Here is a 12574-nt window from a genome sequence, read left to right on the forward strand (position 1 = left end):
GACATCCGGACATCCCCCCTGGATCCGCGCCTGCACTTCTTTAGCTCTGCACTTCTTTAGCTCTGCCCTTCAAGCAAGCATGCTCTCCTTGACAGCGACGACGCATCCGCTTCATGGCTACCACTGCTCGGTACTTCGCACCCGCCATGCCGGTGCCCTTGTTCACCCGAGGCGTCCCTATGTTCCGAGCGTCGCACTTCTAACGTCACAAGCCTAGGTGTGGCGGCGCAGGCAGCAGTTGCTATCGTACGAACAGACACATTCTACATCCTACACTGCCACTCGTTGCGAGGCCCGACGTAGTAGCAGAGCAGACGTCAAAACGTCGCGAGGTCCTGCTCTCATGTGACCATATACTGTGTCATGATGTCAAAACAAGACGCCTCCCGAGAAACGAAACCGAAACTTGCTGTTAAAAGCTAGTTAAATTGTTGAAGGCACTCCGAGACTTGCGAGTATCTTTTTTTTTTTCTGGGATTTAAAGGTTTATGCATCATTTATTGCAAAAAAAAAGGGGGGGGAGAAAAGGTCGAAAGTGACACGTGGCTACTTCTTTGAACTAGTTTACAAATCGTGTTCGCGCTAAATGATAAGTCGAGTCTCAAACATTGCTTCACGTTGTCTTCACTGCAAGCTGTGTTGTCATGCAGGGAAGATGCAGTATCAAGCCACAGTGTTGATGGGAAGCGATCACCCTAACGTCACGAGTCTTGGTGCGGCGGCAGAGGTAACGATTCTTACGAACGGTCACGTTCTCCTTATTTCGCACCTTGTACATGCTTCCCGTGGTAACAAAAAACACGCTTTGCACAATACGTCCATTAAAGGGCCCCTCACCAGGTCTGCCCATTTTGAGCTGTCAAGCGCAGTGCATACAATGCGCGCTAACGATCGTGTCTGCTAAGTATTACACACCGCTACGCGCCGCGAAAAGATCTAAAACTTCAAACCAAACTTCGTGCGCCCTTGCACTCGCGAGCGCCGCGCTCCCAGTCGGGGAGTCGACGTCAATCGCACAAGTGTGTGTACGTAATTTGTAGTGCTGTGACGTCAACCAAAGTGACACGTGCCGTGAAGCATTATGCTAGGCAACATCAGTTATTTGTTTGATCCGTAGCTTCAATAGACAATTTAAAGTTTAGAGAATAATAAAACCTACAAACCAAATGTCTGCTGCGAGTTTCTTACACCTTGCCGTACAAAGAGGGACGTACTTCCGTTTCGTCTGCTTGTTTCCCACCCCACGTCGGGCAGTCGCGCGCGCAGATAACGAAACTATCTGTAATTTTCTACCGGGTGCCAATGCGCGATCGTGCTCTTTGATCCGCTTGCGCTTGCCTCAGTGCTCGTGACTGTGGCTTATACCGCTAACTAGGTGTTCTCGTGCAGAGCGCGCGAAACGAGACAAACGCAAAAGCCCGCGCACGACACCGTCACCGGAAGTGCGCCACTCTGTAATAAAACGAAAAAAAAAAAAGGTGGGGCCCGTGACCTATCCGTCACGCGATCCTCCGGCTCCGGCATGGGAGTCCGCAGGGAAGGAATTTTGCTTGCGGAGGCTAGACGGGGGCAAGTGGAGAGAGCGTCTATGTTGGCGGTGACGCCCGCCTCCTGAAATCATGGGTTCGCGGCACTTCGCGAGTGCTTCATTATTACCATTGCTCAGAAAACTAGAGAGCACACTGGGAAACTTCAGAATGTACTGACGACGCCTGTTGCAGAATGGTACTTTCTTTCGATAGTTTGAGAGAAAACTTCAGAATACCCAGAAGGGACATATTTTTATCTCTGCTATTAATGAATTAATTTGAAAAGAATATTGCGGTAGAACACTCCTTAGAGGTGTTTTACCGCAATATTTCCCCCCTACCTCCGCTGTACTGCTCAAACCGGGGGTAGTCGCTGCAAAAATTGGCACGCAAGGCGTGCTTCACCGGATAGGCGCCAGGCAGCCCCCTCCTTGGTATGCATTTCTAATCGCGCGCCACCCCTTCGCGCATACGATCTGTGGGTTCTTGGTGTCTCACAGGAGACCAACCACCGCGGGTTCGAGCTTAGCGAGCCACAGGGCCGCGTCAGCTGTCGCCTCCAGCACTGCTCGCACGCGAGCTCAGAGGCCGCAAGGGGCTACCGAGCGACGCACGCAAAAAAACACAGTAAAGCCCTGAGTTGACGGAAACCGTTTACTGAAACCGTCGGCACCAGCACTGTACAAACGCCCGCACGGAGGGGAGCCAAAGGGGTCCCGCACCAGGGCGAAAATACAATAACAGGCGCCTATAGCACGTCGCGGCGAGAGCACAGGCTCAAGCTGGGACACGCCGCTAGGAAAAGTCCCGACGGCTATGCTACTTGCTCTGGCGATAACCAATGGGTCAACTCGCGAGAGCACGGGCAATATCCTTCGGCTTAGGCTTTCGGCAAGCGCAGCTCGGCGAGGTACGACCTCGCGCGAGCACTAATGGCACCGCTCGACGGCTTAGCGTCGGGAAAGGATCAGCGCAAAGTACGCGCTCCCCGCACGGGCAAAGGCCACGTGCGCGAGCTCCAGTCCTAGTCACAAAGGTGTCGGCGGACGAGAGGAAAGCATGAACGTACCGTGTGCTGGTCCCGGAGAGAAGTCCACGTTTCGCCGCTAGCGGCCGAGAAGCGGCCGCGTAGTGACGTCAGCGCCCCGCCCTCACCGCAAACCGCCGCGTGCGCAGCGCCACCGCGGGAACCGGTTAGGCGGCGCGGGCGGAGAAGGAGGCCGGCGGGGAACGATGGCGAGGGATGGCAGAGCAGGCGAAGCGCGCGCAATCATGCCGGCGCAACCCTCAATCCCCACAGATCGCATTTCTCGAATTTCACTGAGGTTGGTTCGCATGCAAGATTCCCTCTGCTCACACTGCGCATCACCCCTTCGCACATCTTTTGTAGCATATATAGTAACAACTTCAAGCGTACAACCAGAATTCGCTACATGGCCTGGTCAGGGGCCCTTTAAGAACACCAGTCACAGAGGCGCATACAGAGCATCGATAAATTTTTATTGCGCTTCCTTGATGAAATGCATATTATATATATAAGTGCTAAACTATATATACTACACAGCCTTTTATATCTGCTACATGACAGATTCACCATGTCTAGCAGAAAACAACTTAAAAAGCATTTTTTTACGCTTTTTTTTCGTCTCGCTCTGAGTACAAAAGCAATATCGGCACATGCGACATAAACACGTCATTTGAAAATCTCGTCTCGGAGGTTCAAAATTATCCTTTTTTGTTTTTGTACACGACAATGGTAAATAGTGCTTTTTTTTTCACAAGAACAAACACAATAACATTGAACTGGAGTGTGCTGTAGCAGCCCAGGTTCTGTGATCTAAAAATTCATGACTTCTGGTCCACAGGCCCGATTGAGCGTCCAAGCTGCAAAGTAAGGACATAAAATCAGCCTGTCATCAACGTTTAGCACCTTTAACTAGAAAATCAAACTTTAAAAATATGCAAAATTTCCTTTCATACAGCACTAAGTGTCATATCACAAGTCACTGATAGAAAAACAAAGAATGCAACAGGAACATGCAGAAATGTTTGCTTGGGAATAAAACAGCCTGAAAATAATTTCCTATGAAACAAATCTGCGTGCAACTATAGAACTGAAACACATTACAAGATAAGGCTTTAAAAAGTAGTACTTTCATGCATACTACGATGGGAAACTCCAAAGGTTTCATTTAAGAGGATGAAATCGTTCAAAGTGTTTCACAAGTGGCAAACCTACTTTGCACGTATACACAATTTAGGCTCTACGCCACACTCCGAGTACCTACCGCTTGAAAACAAACTTGCCGTTCCTTATCATATGTATCGTATATTGCTGACGGGTGTATACAGTAGAACCTCGTTGATGTGATCCTGTTTCGTACGATTTCCTGGCATCAATGGAGAACACAAACTAACCCAACGCTTCTTTTTTACCAGTTGATATGTTTCTGGAAAACACAATCTTTTGGCACCAATGTTCACACGCCAAACTGTGATCGTATGATACGTTTTTAGGCTACTAGACCCCGTGTAAAGAAGGGGTGAGGCGCGCGCTATCGAGAACAGTAGCCCCTGCTGCAGCAGCTTTCCCGCACTACTCGCCCACCCATGTAACGTGAACACGCTGGCGCGCACTCAGTTTCCTATTTTGGTGCCAGCAAATCTCCTCGCGAGTCGTCGCATGCCGCATTTACAGTTATTGCCATATTGCCGCCAACCCTTCAGCATCGTCATCTACCTGTGTCACAGAGGGCATGATACCACTGGAAGCATACTGTACACTTTTTTAGGCGATAACTCAAATGCGCCACCGTTCCCTGCTGCAGGCAGCGTGAAGTAAGCATCATGTTTCGCTCTGGAAGCATGTATTCTGGCGTCGCCCACCAGCACGGTTCCGTTTCTGTTTCCCGTCACCGTCTTAACACACTATGCCAATAGGAAAACGACAACGTGCTCGAGCCCCACTAGCTCGATGCGCGTTGCCGTCTCGTGCCATAAGGATTCACACTCGGTGAGCACGTCAAAGTTTTCCGCCGTAATGCACCACCCAAAGAAGCTGCCGACATAGGCCGAATACGAGTAGTGCAAACGTAAGTTTGCCAAAGCCTCAAAAATGACGATGCACGTCTTGCATTACGTAGATGTCGACTACAGTCGAGTCTCCGAAATCTTTTAGTGACTTCGGATCTTGCGCTTTCCCGATTAGTTTGTTTTTTTGCATCCTTCTTTCTTTTCTTTTTTTCAAAACACATGAACGAGGTTTTACTTTATTTTGACTGCTTTACTGGTTGTGACTGTGATAAAAATTAGGTAAAAACTAAATGTTCTTGCACTTGGGACAGGCATCTCACTGCCCACTTTTATTCAGGTCGTTATAAATTGCCACATTATCTGTTTGCTTCCACGTCTTTCTTATTGCAGGTGACATGTGCTCTTATCATTCTATGTTCCTAAGTGTTGCGAGCTCCTCCGGAACATGCCGCAACCCTCCTGAAACAGCTGCTTTCCGCAGCTGCAGACAGGTGACGACTCAAGTTTATGCTAGTGCCACCTTGACATCAGCTAGCTTCCCCATAGACAAAGGTTACTTAGCATTTTTTCCCTTAAATACCAGGCAAGTACCTGTGGCAAGTGTTATGCTGAATGATCCTGACCACAAATTGCAATCTTATTGCAAAAGTTCAGTAGAAACAGAGCAGCAGTAAACATTCAATCATTTTTCTATGATATTAGGAGAAAAATGCACATCCCTGTATATGAGAAACCAGAGGAAGAAGAATAGCAAGAAAAACTACAGGCTATTTACAATTTGAAAATACAACTTACAATGGTTGTGCGAAGTACAGTAGTAGGGAAGTATCTCTAAATACAAATCAAAATATAGAGGAGAAGGATGTGATGGTGACTGCAGGATCTAGCCTTGCTGGAATTGCAGGCAATCGCTCTGCCCCAGAACTGCCTTTCAGCATCGCTTAAGCAACTTAAGATCTACAGGTGCATCGTTAAGTGCGTCCTCATTCAAAGTGCATCACGAGAAAGGTGAACATTTTTACTTATGCAGGAAAAAACATACCTAAAGGAAAAATTTTTTGTGCCTAAGAAAGGGAGCCCTTCAGCATACAGTTTCCAATTTATTATATTTGAACACCGATCATTTGGACATTAATCGAACAGAACACTACACGTCTATGTGTACAACACCAAAATCCTCCAACTGAACTGCAGAATGACCCGAAATAATTGAAAATTGAAATGTCAAATGTTCGTTCTTTACATCCGTTATTAACGCACGTAATGGTGCCAGTGAGAGCTTCGTTGACTTCACGGATGTATTATCAGACCCGCTCTCATTTTGCTGTCAAAACTCTTGCATGCAACTCACGCATTAAGGAAACAAAAACAAAAAAACTTGCGCAAATTACGTGTTCAAGACTACAAGAAGATTTGCGCTTATTTATGAGTACTTCCACGCACTAAATGAAACTCAAATGCTGCCGTCTTCTACATACACGTGCGAGACACGCACAGCCTTAGACATACCCTTACATAATACATTTAAGAGAAAAGAAATCTGTAGAGTATGCTACTACTAAAAGCAATCCACATAGCCCGTTTAGCACTCACTACGTGCGTGCGGGGACAACCATCCAGATTTCTAAAATCAGCTGAAGTAGTCTGCAGAATAACTAGTATCTAACCTGATACAGTGTTATTTTCAGAACTCGTGAAATCCGAAAGCAAGTCTTAGTTTAACGGAAACTCACGCTATCTACATATCTCTGTGAAAAAAACCACTGACGCTATCCTTTCCCAAGCATTCAGCTGTCACGTTTTCCTGAAAGCAAACATCAAATTAACTAGAAAATTTATCTGCCTCGACAGAAAAGCACTACTGTCAAACCAAACACGACTTGTCACGAACTCGCGCAGTAGCGTTGCTTTTGGACATGCTTGATTATGACTATTCAGACAGCTTTTCAGTACCTCAACTGGCCCCATAGATATAGTGTGTAAAGACAAATGGTATTTTACTAGCCTTGCAGTGCGTCATTTAATAATTCGAACTCTGCCTGCACAACGGCATGCTATTTCGACCAACAAGATGAGCACAGCGAGAGGTTTTTGTTTTGATACGTTGCCAATTCCTCCTTGAAACCGAAAATAACTAGAGTATTGGCGTACTATATCCAAACCACCGGAAAAGCCAAGCCACTAAGTTGTCAAGGCAGAACTCGTTTGTTTGCCGTGCGTCCAACTCATGTCTACAGTTCTATCCCTTTACATTTTTGTTACTTAACAATAGTGATACTGTCTCAGGCAACTTAATTGTCTGTTGTTACTAATTTTTGTCACTCGGAATCGTCAAGAACTATCAAATGCCGCCAACTCCACTCTTGATGTCGGCGATGAAGGGAGGGGAATGCTGGGAGGGGACTATTCAGTGTTCACTTATTGGAATTTCCATTTTGGCTGCTGCTGAAGCGCTTGTTGGCTGGTATGGGGTATAAGCGAAAAGAAAACAGCCGTTCACAGCCAGTTTCATTCTCGCTAGTCCATCTCCAGCCAATCAGAGGCGGCCAAATTGGACAGTCCACTAGGTGGACACTTACAGAAGACTGTTTCGATGTAGACCAACGATCATTTCGTTGTCAGATAGCAGAGGACAGAGATTTAGCGCATTCATTGACCATGCTTTCATTTATTTGTAGCAACGGATTGACAATGATCAAAATGCAGACTCATCAGGTAGCATGCATGACTCGTATGTGCGTGTAGCAATGTGTTTACAAGCCTTTATGGCCAGTTAAGGAACGCAGAGTTATTTTTTTGGCAAATTCATTATTTCAGATTCCCAATTATTCGTAATTTCAGGCAGTCCCTTCCGAGTCTCTGTCATTCGGGAAATGTAGTATGAAACTTCACAGTACTGATTCACTCATTCTGGACAGCAGTACGCTTTTTTATTCTGGTGGCTTTGGTCAAGGTACATCATATAGCCGCAAGTACGTTTCATTTGCCTTTGATTCAGTGCTTACATGTGTGAAATTTCAAGGAACACTGGTTTAGAACCACACAAAGTAGGGTAGGAACCACAGACAGCACATGCCCATCCAAGAGTACACTCACAGTGAGAGTCACATAGAGTCTTGCTGGGTAGAGGAAAAGACCAGTAAGTGCTCTGTGCTTTGGCTGGGCGAGTGGTAGAGGGACACGTCCGAGTTGCACCGAGAGCCAACGTCTTCGAAGCACGCCAATTCTGATGAGTGAAAACAAGGAACAGGAGCGATTAAATTACTAGTTCACCTTTTTTAGTCACGCATGTAAATCAGTGGGATAGCAAGTGCAACATGGTTCAGCGAACAAAGAAAATATTAATTCCGGATTAAGCTCCTTAATGCTTTATGGGAAGTCACCTCTTCAAGATCATGACTTCCTCTGTGGTTCATGACGAAGTTACCTAGCAACATTCTTTATGGTGTTTATTAGCATAGTTAAGACACTACAGCCTTCTTCGTCATGATTTGGAATTCATCTAAAGTAAAAAAAAAAAATCTGCTGCCCATATGTTTGCCATTTTTGGTGAAAATTACTGTAAAGGGCTTACAAAGCTTTAAAGGACTCACTGGCCCATGCACAATCACAGTACTAATATGCTCATGATATGCAAATATAACTCATTTTATGCATAACCCCTACTTCATATAAACGTGGAAGCTCTAGAAAAAGAAAATACCCCTACAAATAATAGCAATCAACAATGCTCAAGTATTAGTAAACATAAACCAGTAAACTGTTGGCACAAAGTGAACAGCCAGAGAAAACTTTTGTTTTACATGTTCACTAATCGCCCCTTTCAGTGATGCTATTGGTTGCACCATGTTGAAGCCTTGACAGCAATGTGGAGAGCATTTAAAGTTCAATTTAGCATCAAGTGTGGCCTCACCCGAATGTTGCCTTTAGGCTATGCTGCAAGGCTGCTCCTGAAGGCTATTGCGTATAACATGCCACTCATTCGTGCACTTTATTCTAGCAGTTCTGGTACAACTTACAGAGTGTAATATTACAGCAATTGTGTTCTGCAGCCCCAAGTTGGAAAATGAGACAGGGATATCATCACAAGGGGAGCATCTAACATTATTGTTCTCTTGATGTCACAAAAGATCTACACGCTTGTCGAAAGCTTCAATCATCAATTTCATGCAAAACTGCATTATTACTTCTGACTGCCAAGGCTGAGCATCAAACGGCAAACCAAAAATGAAATTATGGAGTTTGGAGATCCAAAAGAAACACACAGGCTATGAGAGACATCCTTTCGGGGATTCGGATTAATTTCAACCACCTGGGGTCCAAAAATGCACCTCAATCTATGTGAGCATTCTTTCATTTTGTCTCTAATGGAATGCAACTGCCGCAGCAGGAAATCGACTGCAACTTTGTAATCAGTAGCGGAATGCCGCAGCCACTGCAATAGAAGTGGCAAATGATGAGAGCATTATGCACTTGAAATAAGTAACTGCTGTGGCTTAACATTATCTTTGTCTTCTGCATGTTAATCTTCAACCCCACTCTTACACTTTCTCGGTTAAGGTCCTCAATCATTTGCTGTAATTCGTGCCCATTGTTGCTGAATAGGATAATGTCATCTGCAATACGCAGGTTGCTGAGATATTCGCCGTTGATCCTCACTCCTAAGCCTTCCCAGTCTAAGAGCTTGAATGCTTCGTCTAAGCATGCAATAAATAGCATTGGAGAGATTGTGTCTCCTTGCCTGACCCCTTTCTTGATAGGTAACTTTCTACTTTTCTTTTGGAGAACCAAGGTTAGTACCTTGACGCCCGCAGCCGAGGCGGGCGTTCTACCACCGCGGTACAGTCACTGCGGTACAGTCACTGCGGTACAGTCCGCTGCGGTACAGTCCGCTGCGGTACAGTCCGCTGCGGTACAGTCCGCTGCGGTACAGTCACTGACCGATATTTCAGACTCCGAAAATTCGGACTTGTTGGATATTCTGGACTTCATAAATGCACCGTCAGGGTTCCCATAGAGCTATTGCATTTTCGTGACCAATTTTTCAGACGAATTTAAGGCTCCCAACGGCAGCACGCCGTTGCTGAGACGTTACAGAGTTGGCAAGATTAGACTTCTCTACTGGGCTACGCGCCAAATGGGAATGAATTAATGAAATCAACTTTATTCAAGGTCCTGCCGACTGGGAAGGCCAGAGCGAATGACGCGCTGCAGGAGCTGATCGCGGAGGCCACATGCGAAGTAATGGGGCTTCGTTTCTTTGATCTCAATGGCGATCTCCGCTAGCGGAGATCGCCAATGCGGTGAATGCTCTTATGGACTGTATGGGGAGACGACGTAAGTCTTGCGCAAATAGAAGCAAATCTGATCACCTCCAAGCGTAGTATGAGGCAGGGCATTATTGAAGGTTTTTTAATGCCACTCTAAACCTAATAAGCTTTCTTTTTTAGGGTGAATGAGTTTTTCGGACTGTTGCATTTTTTGAACTATTTTTCGGTCCCCGCGAAATCCAGAAAATTGGTCGGTGACTGTACTGTATGGATAATTGTTTCCGTTCTTGATTGTGAAAGTTGGTGCCGGGAAATCGTACGACACGGGATTGTATCAACAAGTCCTACTGTATATCGCAACAGAGGATTCGTTACCAGCCAGAGCCTTGGTGACAAAATAGGAGATGCACTTGGTAAGAAAAAGCACATCTATTCTGATAAAGATGTGCCGTGCCATGATGCCATCGTGCCATGCAGTTGCAAAGGCCTCGACATTCTGCGGAAATTTGGTTTGAGTTCCTCCCTAGACATGTTGCAAGATTTTATCACTTGCACACGATAACAAAAATTAATGATGTATAGTGTAACTCTTTCCGTACTGTGCCCATTGGGCATCGTTAACCCTCTATTGATTATTTGAAATGCTGCTTTCGAGACCTTCTGCGGCACTCACGGACATACTGCGCTATCGGCAGAAGGAAGAGAAGTATATTTCAGTTTTCTAAGCAGTTCGCTTTTTTCCTGCGAGGCGGTGAATTTTAAACGCGCTCCGAAGTTTTGTGATTATCACAGGTGAACGAAAAAATGGCCGCCGCTATTGATGGTTTAAACGCCGCTTTCAAGAGCTTTGTGTCGCCCACGGACACACTGCACCATTGGACGTGAAAGAGGAGAAACTATATTTTTGTTTTCTAAACAGCTTGCTTTTTTCAAGCCAGGTGGGGATATTTAAACGTGCTCCGAAGTTTCACAATTGTCAAAGCAGAACACAAAAATGTCCAGCTCAGGAAACAGCACGCGCCGCTTCGGGAGATCGCAGATATGGCAATACCGCTGCCTCTGTGGCTGGTCTTATCGGTACATCGAATAGCAGCGAGTCAGAGGACGCTGACTTTTCGTAGGACTGAGTCTGAAAGCAACAACGACGCAAACCAGCCCCGAACATCGGCTGCCGCAGACCGGCACTTCCAACTGTAGTGCTTGCAGTTAAATTTTTGGAGCGGAATACCTGTTCAATGAAAAATTGATTTTTTTGGAGTAGTGCCTAATAGACAGCAATATATTTAGTGTATCATAATTTTCGTAATACTTTTTTCTTAGTAGATACAAGCACGTCTTCACAAACTTAATTTTATCACACAATCTTGATTTTAATAATTTATATTTCTTTTATGACATACATCTCGTTAATAAATCTTTTATGCGTGAGAAGTGCATTCATTTTGCTTTTCATTTATGTATTACATTAAATTTTGAGTGCAGTAGTTCCTTCAGAAAAAAAGATCTGCCTTAAGGGGGGACGTGGCTTTGAAAATCAACTTCCTGATTTCTTCATGGATTTTGATGAAAATTGGCACAAATGTTTAGAATGTCTCCCTGATACTTCCATAAAAGTTTCAGAGTGATACCTTGAGAACATTTTATTGAGCAGCATTTTTCTCTCTTGAAGTTTCTGGAGGGCCTGGGGAGCTTAAAAAACATGATGGAAGGCTCGTTGAGTATTGACTGCATAGCTTAATGCGTGCTGGAGGTCGTGACAGTGTTACTTTTTTTTTTCGCTACACAAATTTTTTAGTCATTTTTCAAGTTACCTTCGCACCAAGCACACTTTCGGGGTGAACGAATAGCCACACCACAAATTTATAAAAAGTCAAGATAAAAATGCGAGACTGTCTCGACCTGCACTGTAGTCCAAGGAACGTGACAAAAAAAAAACAGTATCAAAATAGGCTAAACGGTAACGAAGAAATCAGCTCCAGAAACTGAGCAGAAAGGCGAAAAAACAGTTTTGAGAAAATGGCTCTCAAAGTTTCACCTCCTCTTCAGTTCTCTAAAACGCACCAAATTTGTAATCTTTGATGTGTTTTGTGATGTGGGGCTTCTTGGACATGTGGCCTCTGGTCTGCTGTGCCTTCGTTCTGCGTTTTACATGTTTGTATGGCATTCTTTACTGCTGCTCTACAAAGAGCATGGTGCCTGGGTTTCAAACCAAGGGAGGTGCAGAACTACCGTATTTACTCGAATCTAGGCCGACTCCGATTCTAAGCTGACCCCCCAAAAGTTCGAAGTCCAAAAAAAAAAAAAAAAAAAACTTACCTCGAATGTAGGCCGAACGAAAAAGCGAGGACAGCATTCGCAAAATGAAACAGCATTTATTAAATTTGAACATGCCGAGCTCATTCTATGTCACCATCGCTGCTAGCCTCGTCGCTATCTTCCTTACTGCTGACATCTTCAAACAGTGCGCTATATTCAGTACCATCCAGCGCATTAGAGATGCTGCATTTTTGGAAGGAGCGCATGTTGCGGCGCACGCAAAAACCATCTCCCGTGGCCCCCTCCAACGACAGACCGATGCCGAAGTTCCGCCCGGCTTGAACGTTTGACGATGCCTCTACGGGTAGCACAACTACCGTATTTATTCGATTTTCACGCTTCCTCGATTGTAACGCGCACCCGTTTTCCGTGAGGAAAAATTTGGAAAAATAGATTTCCTCCCGATGCACTGATGTTGCGATGAAT

The 12574-nt window shown here is 45.2% G+C and overlaps 1 protein-coding gene across 2 annotated transcripts in view; it reads right to left on the reverse strand.

The window, feature by feature from the left end:
- Positions 1-3010: 3010 nt before the first annotated feature.
- LOC119445905 (BCAS3 microtubule associated cell migration factor) overlaps positions 3011-12574 on the reverse strand; it is a 56705-nt gene continuing 47141 nt past the window's right edge. For both annotated transcript variants that reach the window (XM_037710203.2, XM_037710204.2), the window contains 2 exons: positions 7659-7788; positions 3011-3413 (listed from right to left, as the gene is read on the reverse strand). In XM_037710203.2, the coding sequence (XP_037566131.1) occupies positions 7667-7788 (122 nt within the window). In that variant the 3' untranslated portion in view covers positions 3011-3413; positions 7659-7666. The remainder of the gene's footprint in view (positions 3414-7658; positions 7789-12574) is intronic.

This window comes from Dermacentor silvarum, chromosome 3 (assembly GCF_013339745.2).
Source record: "Dermacentor silvarum isolate Dsil-2018 chromosome 3, BIME_Dsil_1.4, whole genome shotgun sequence".
Lineage (NCBI taxonomy): Eukaryota > Metazoa > Arthropoda > Arachnida > Ixodida > Ixodidae > Dermacentor > Dermacentor silvarum.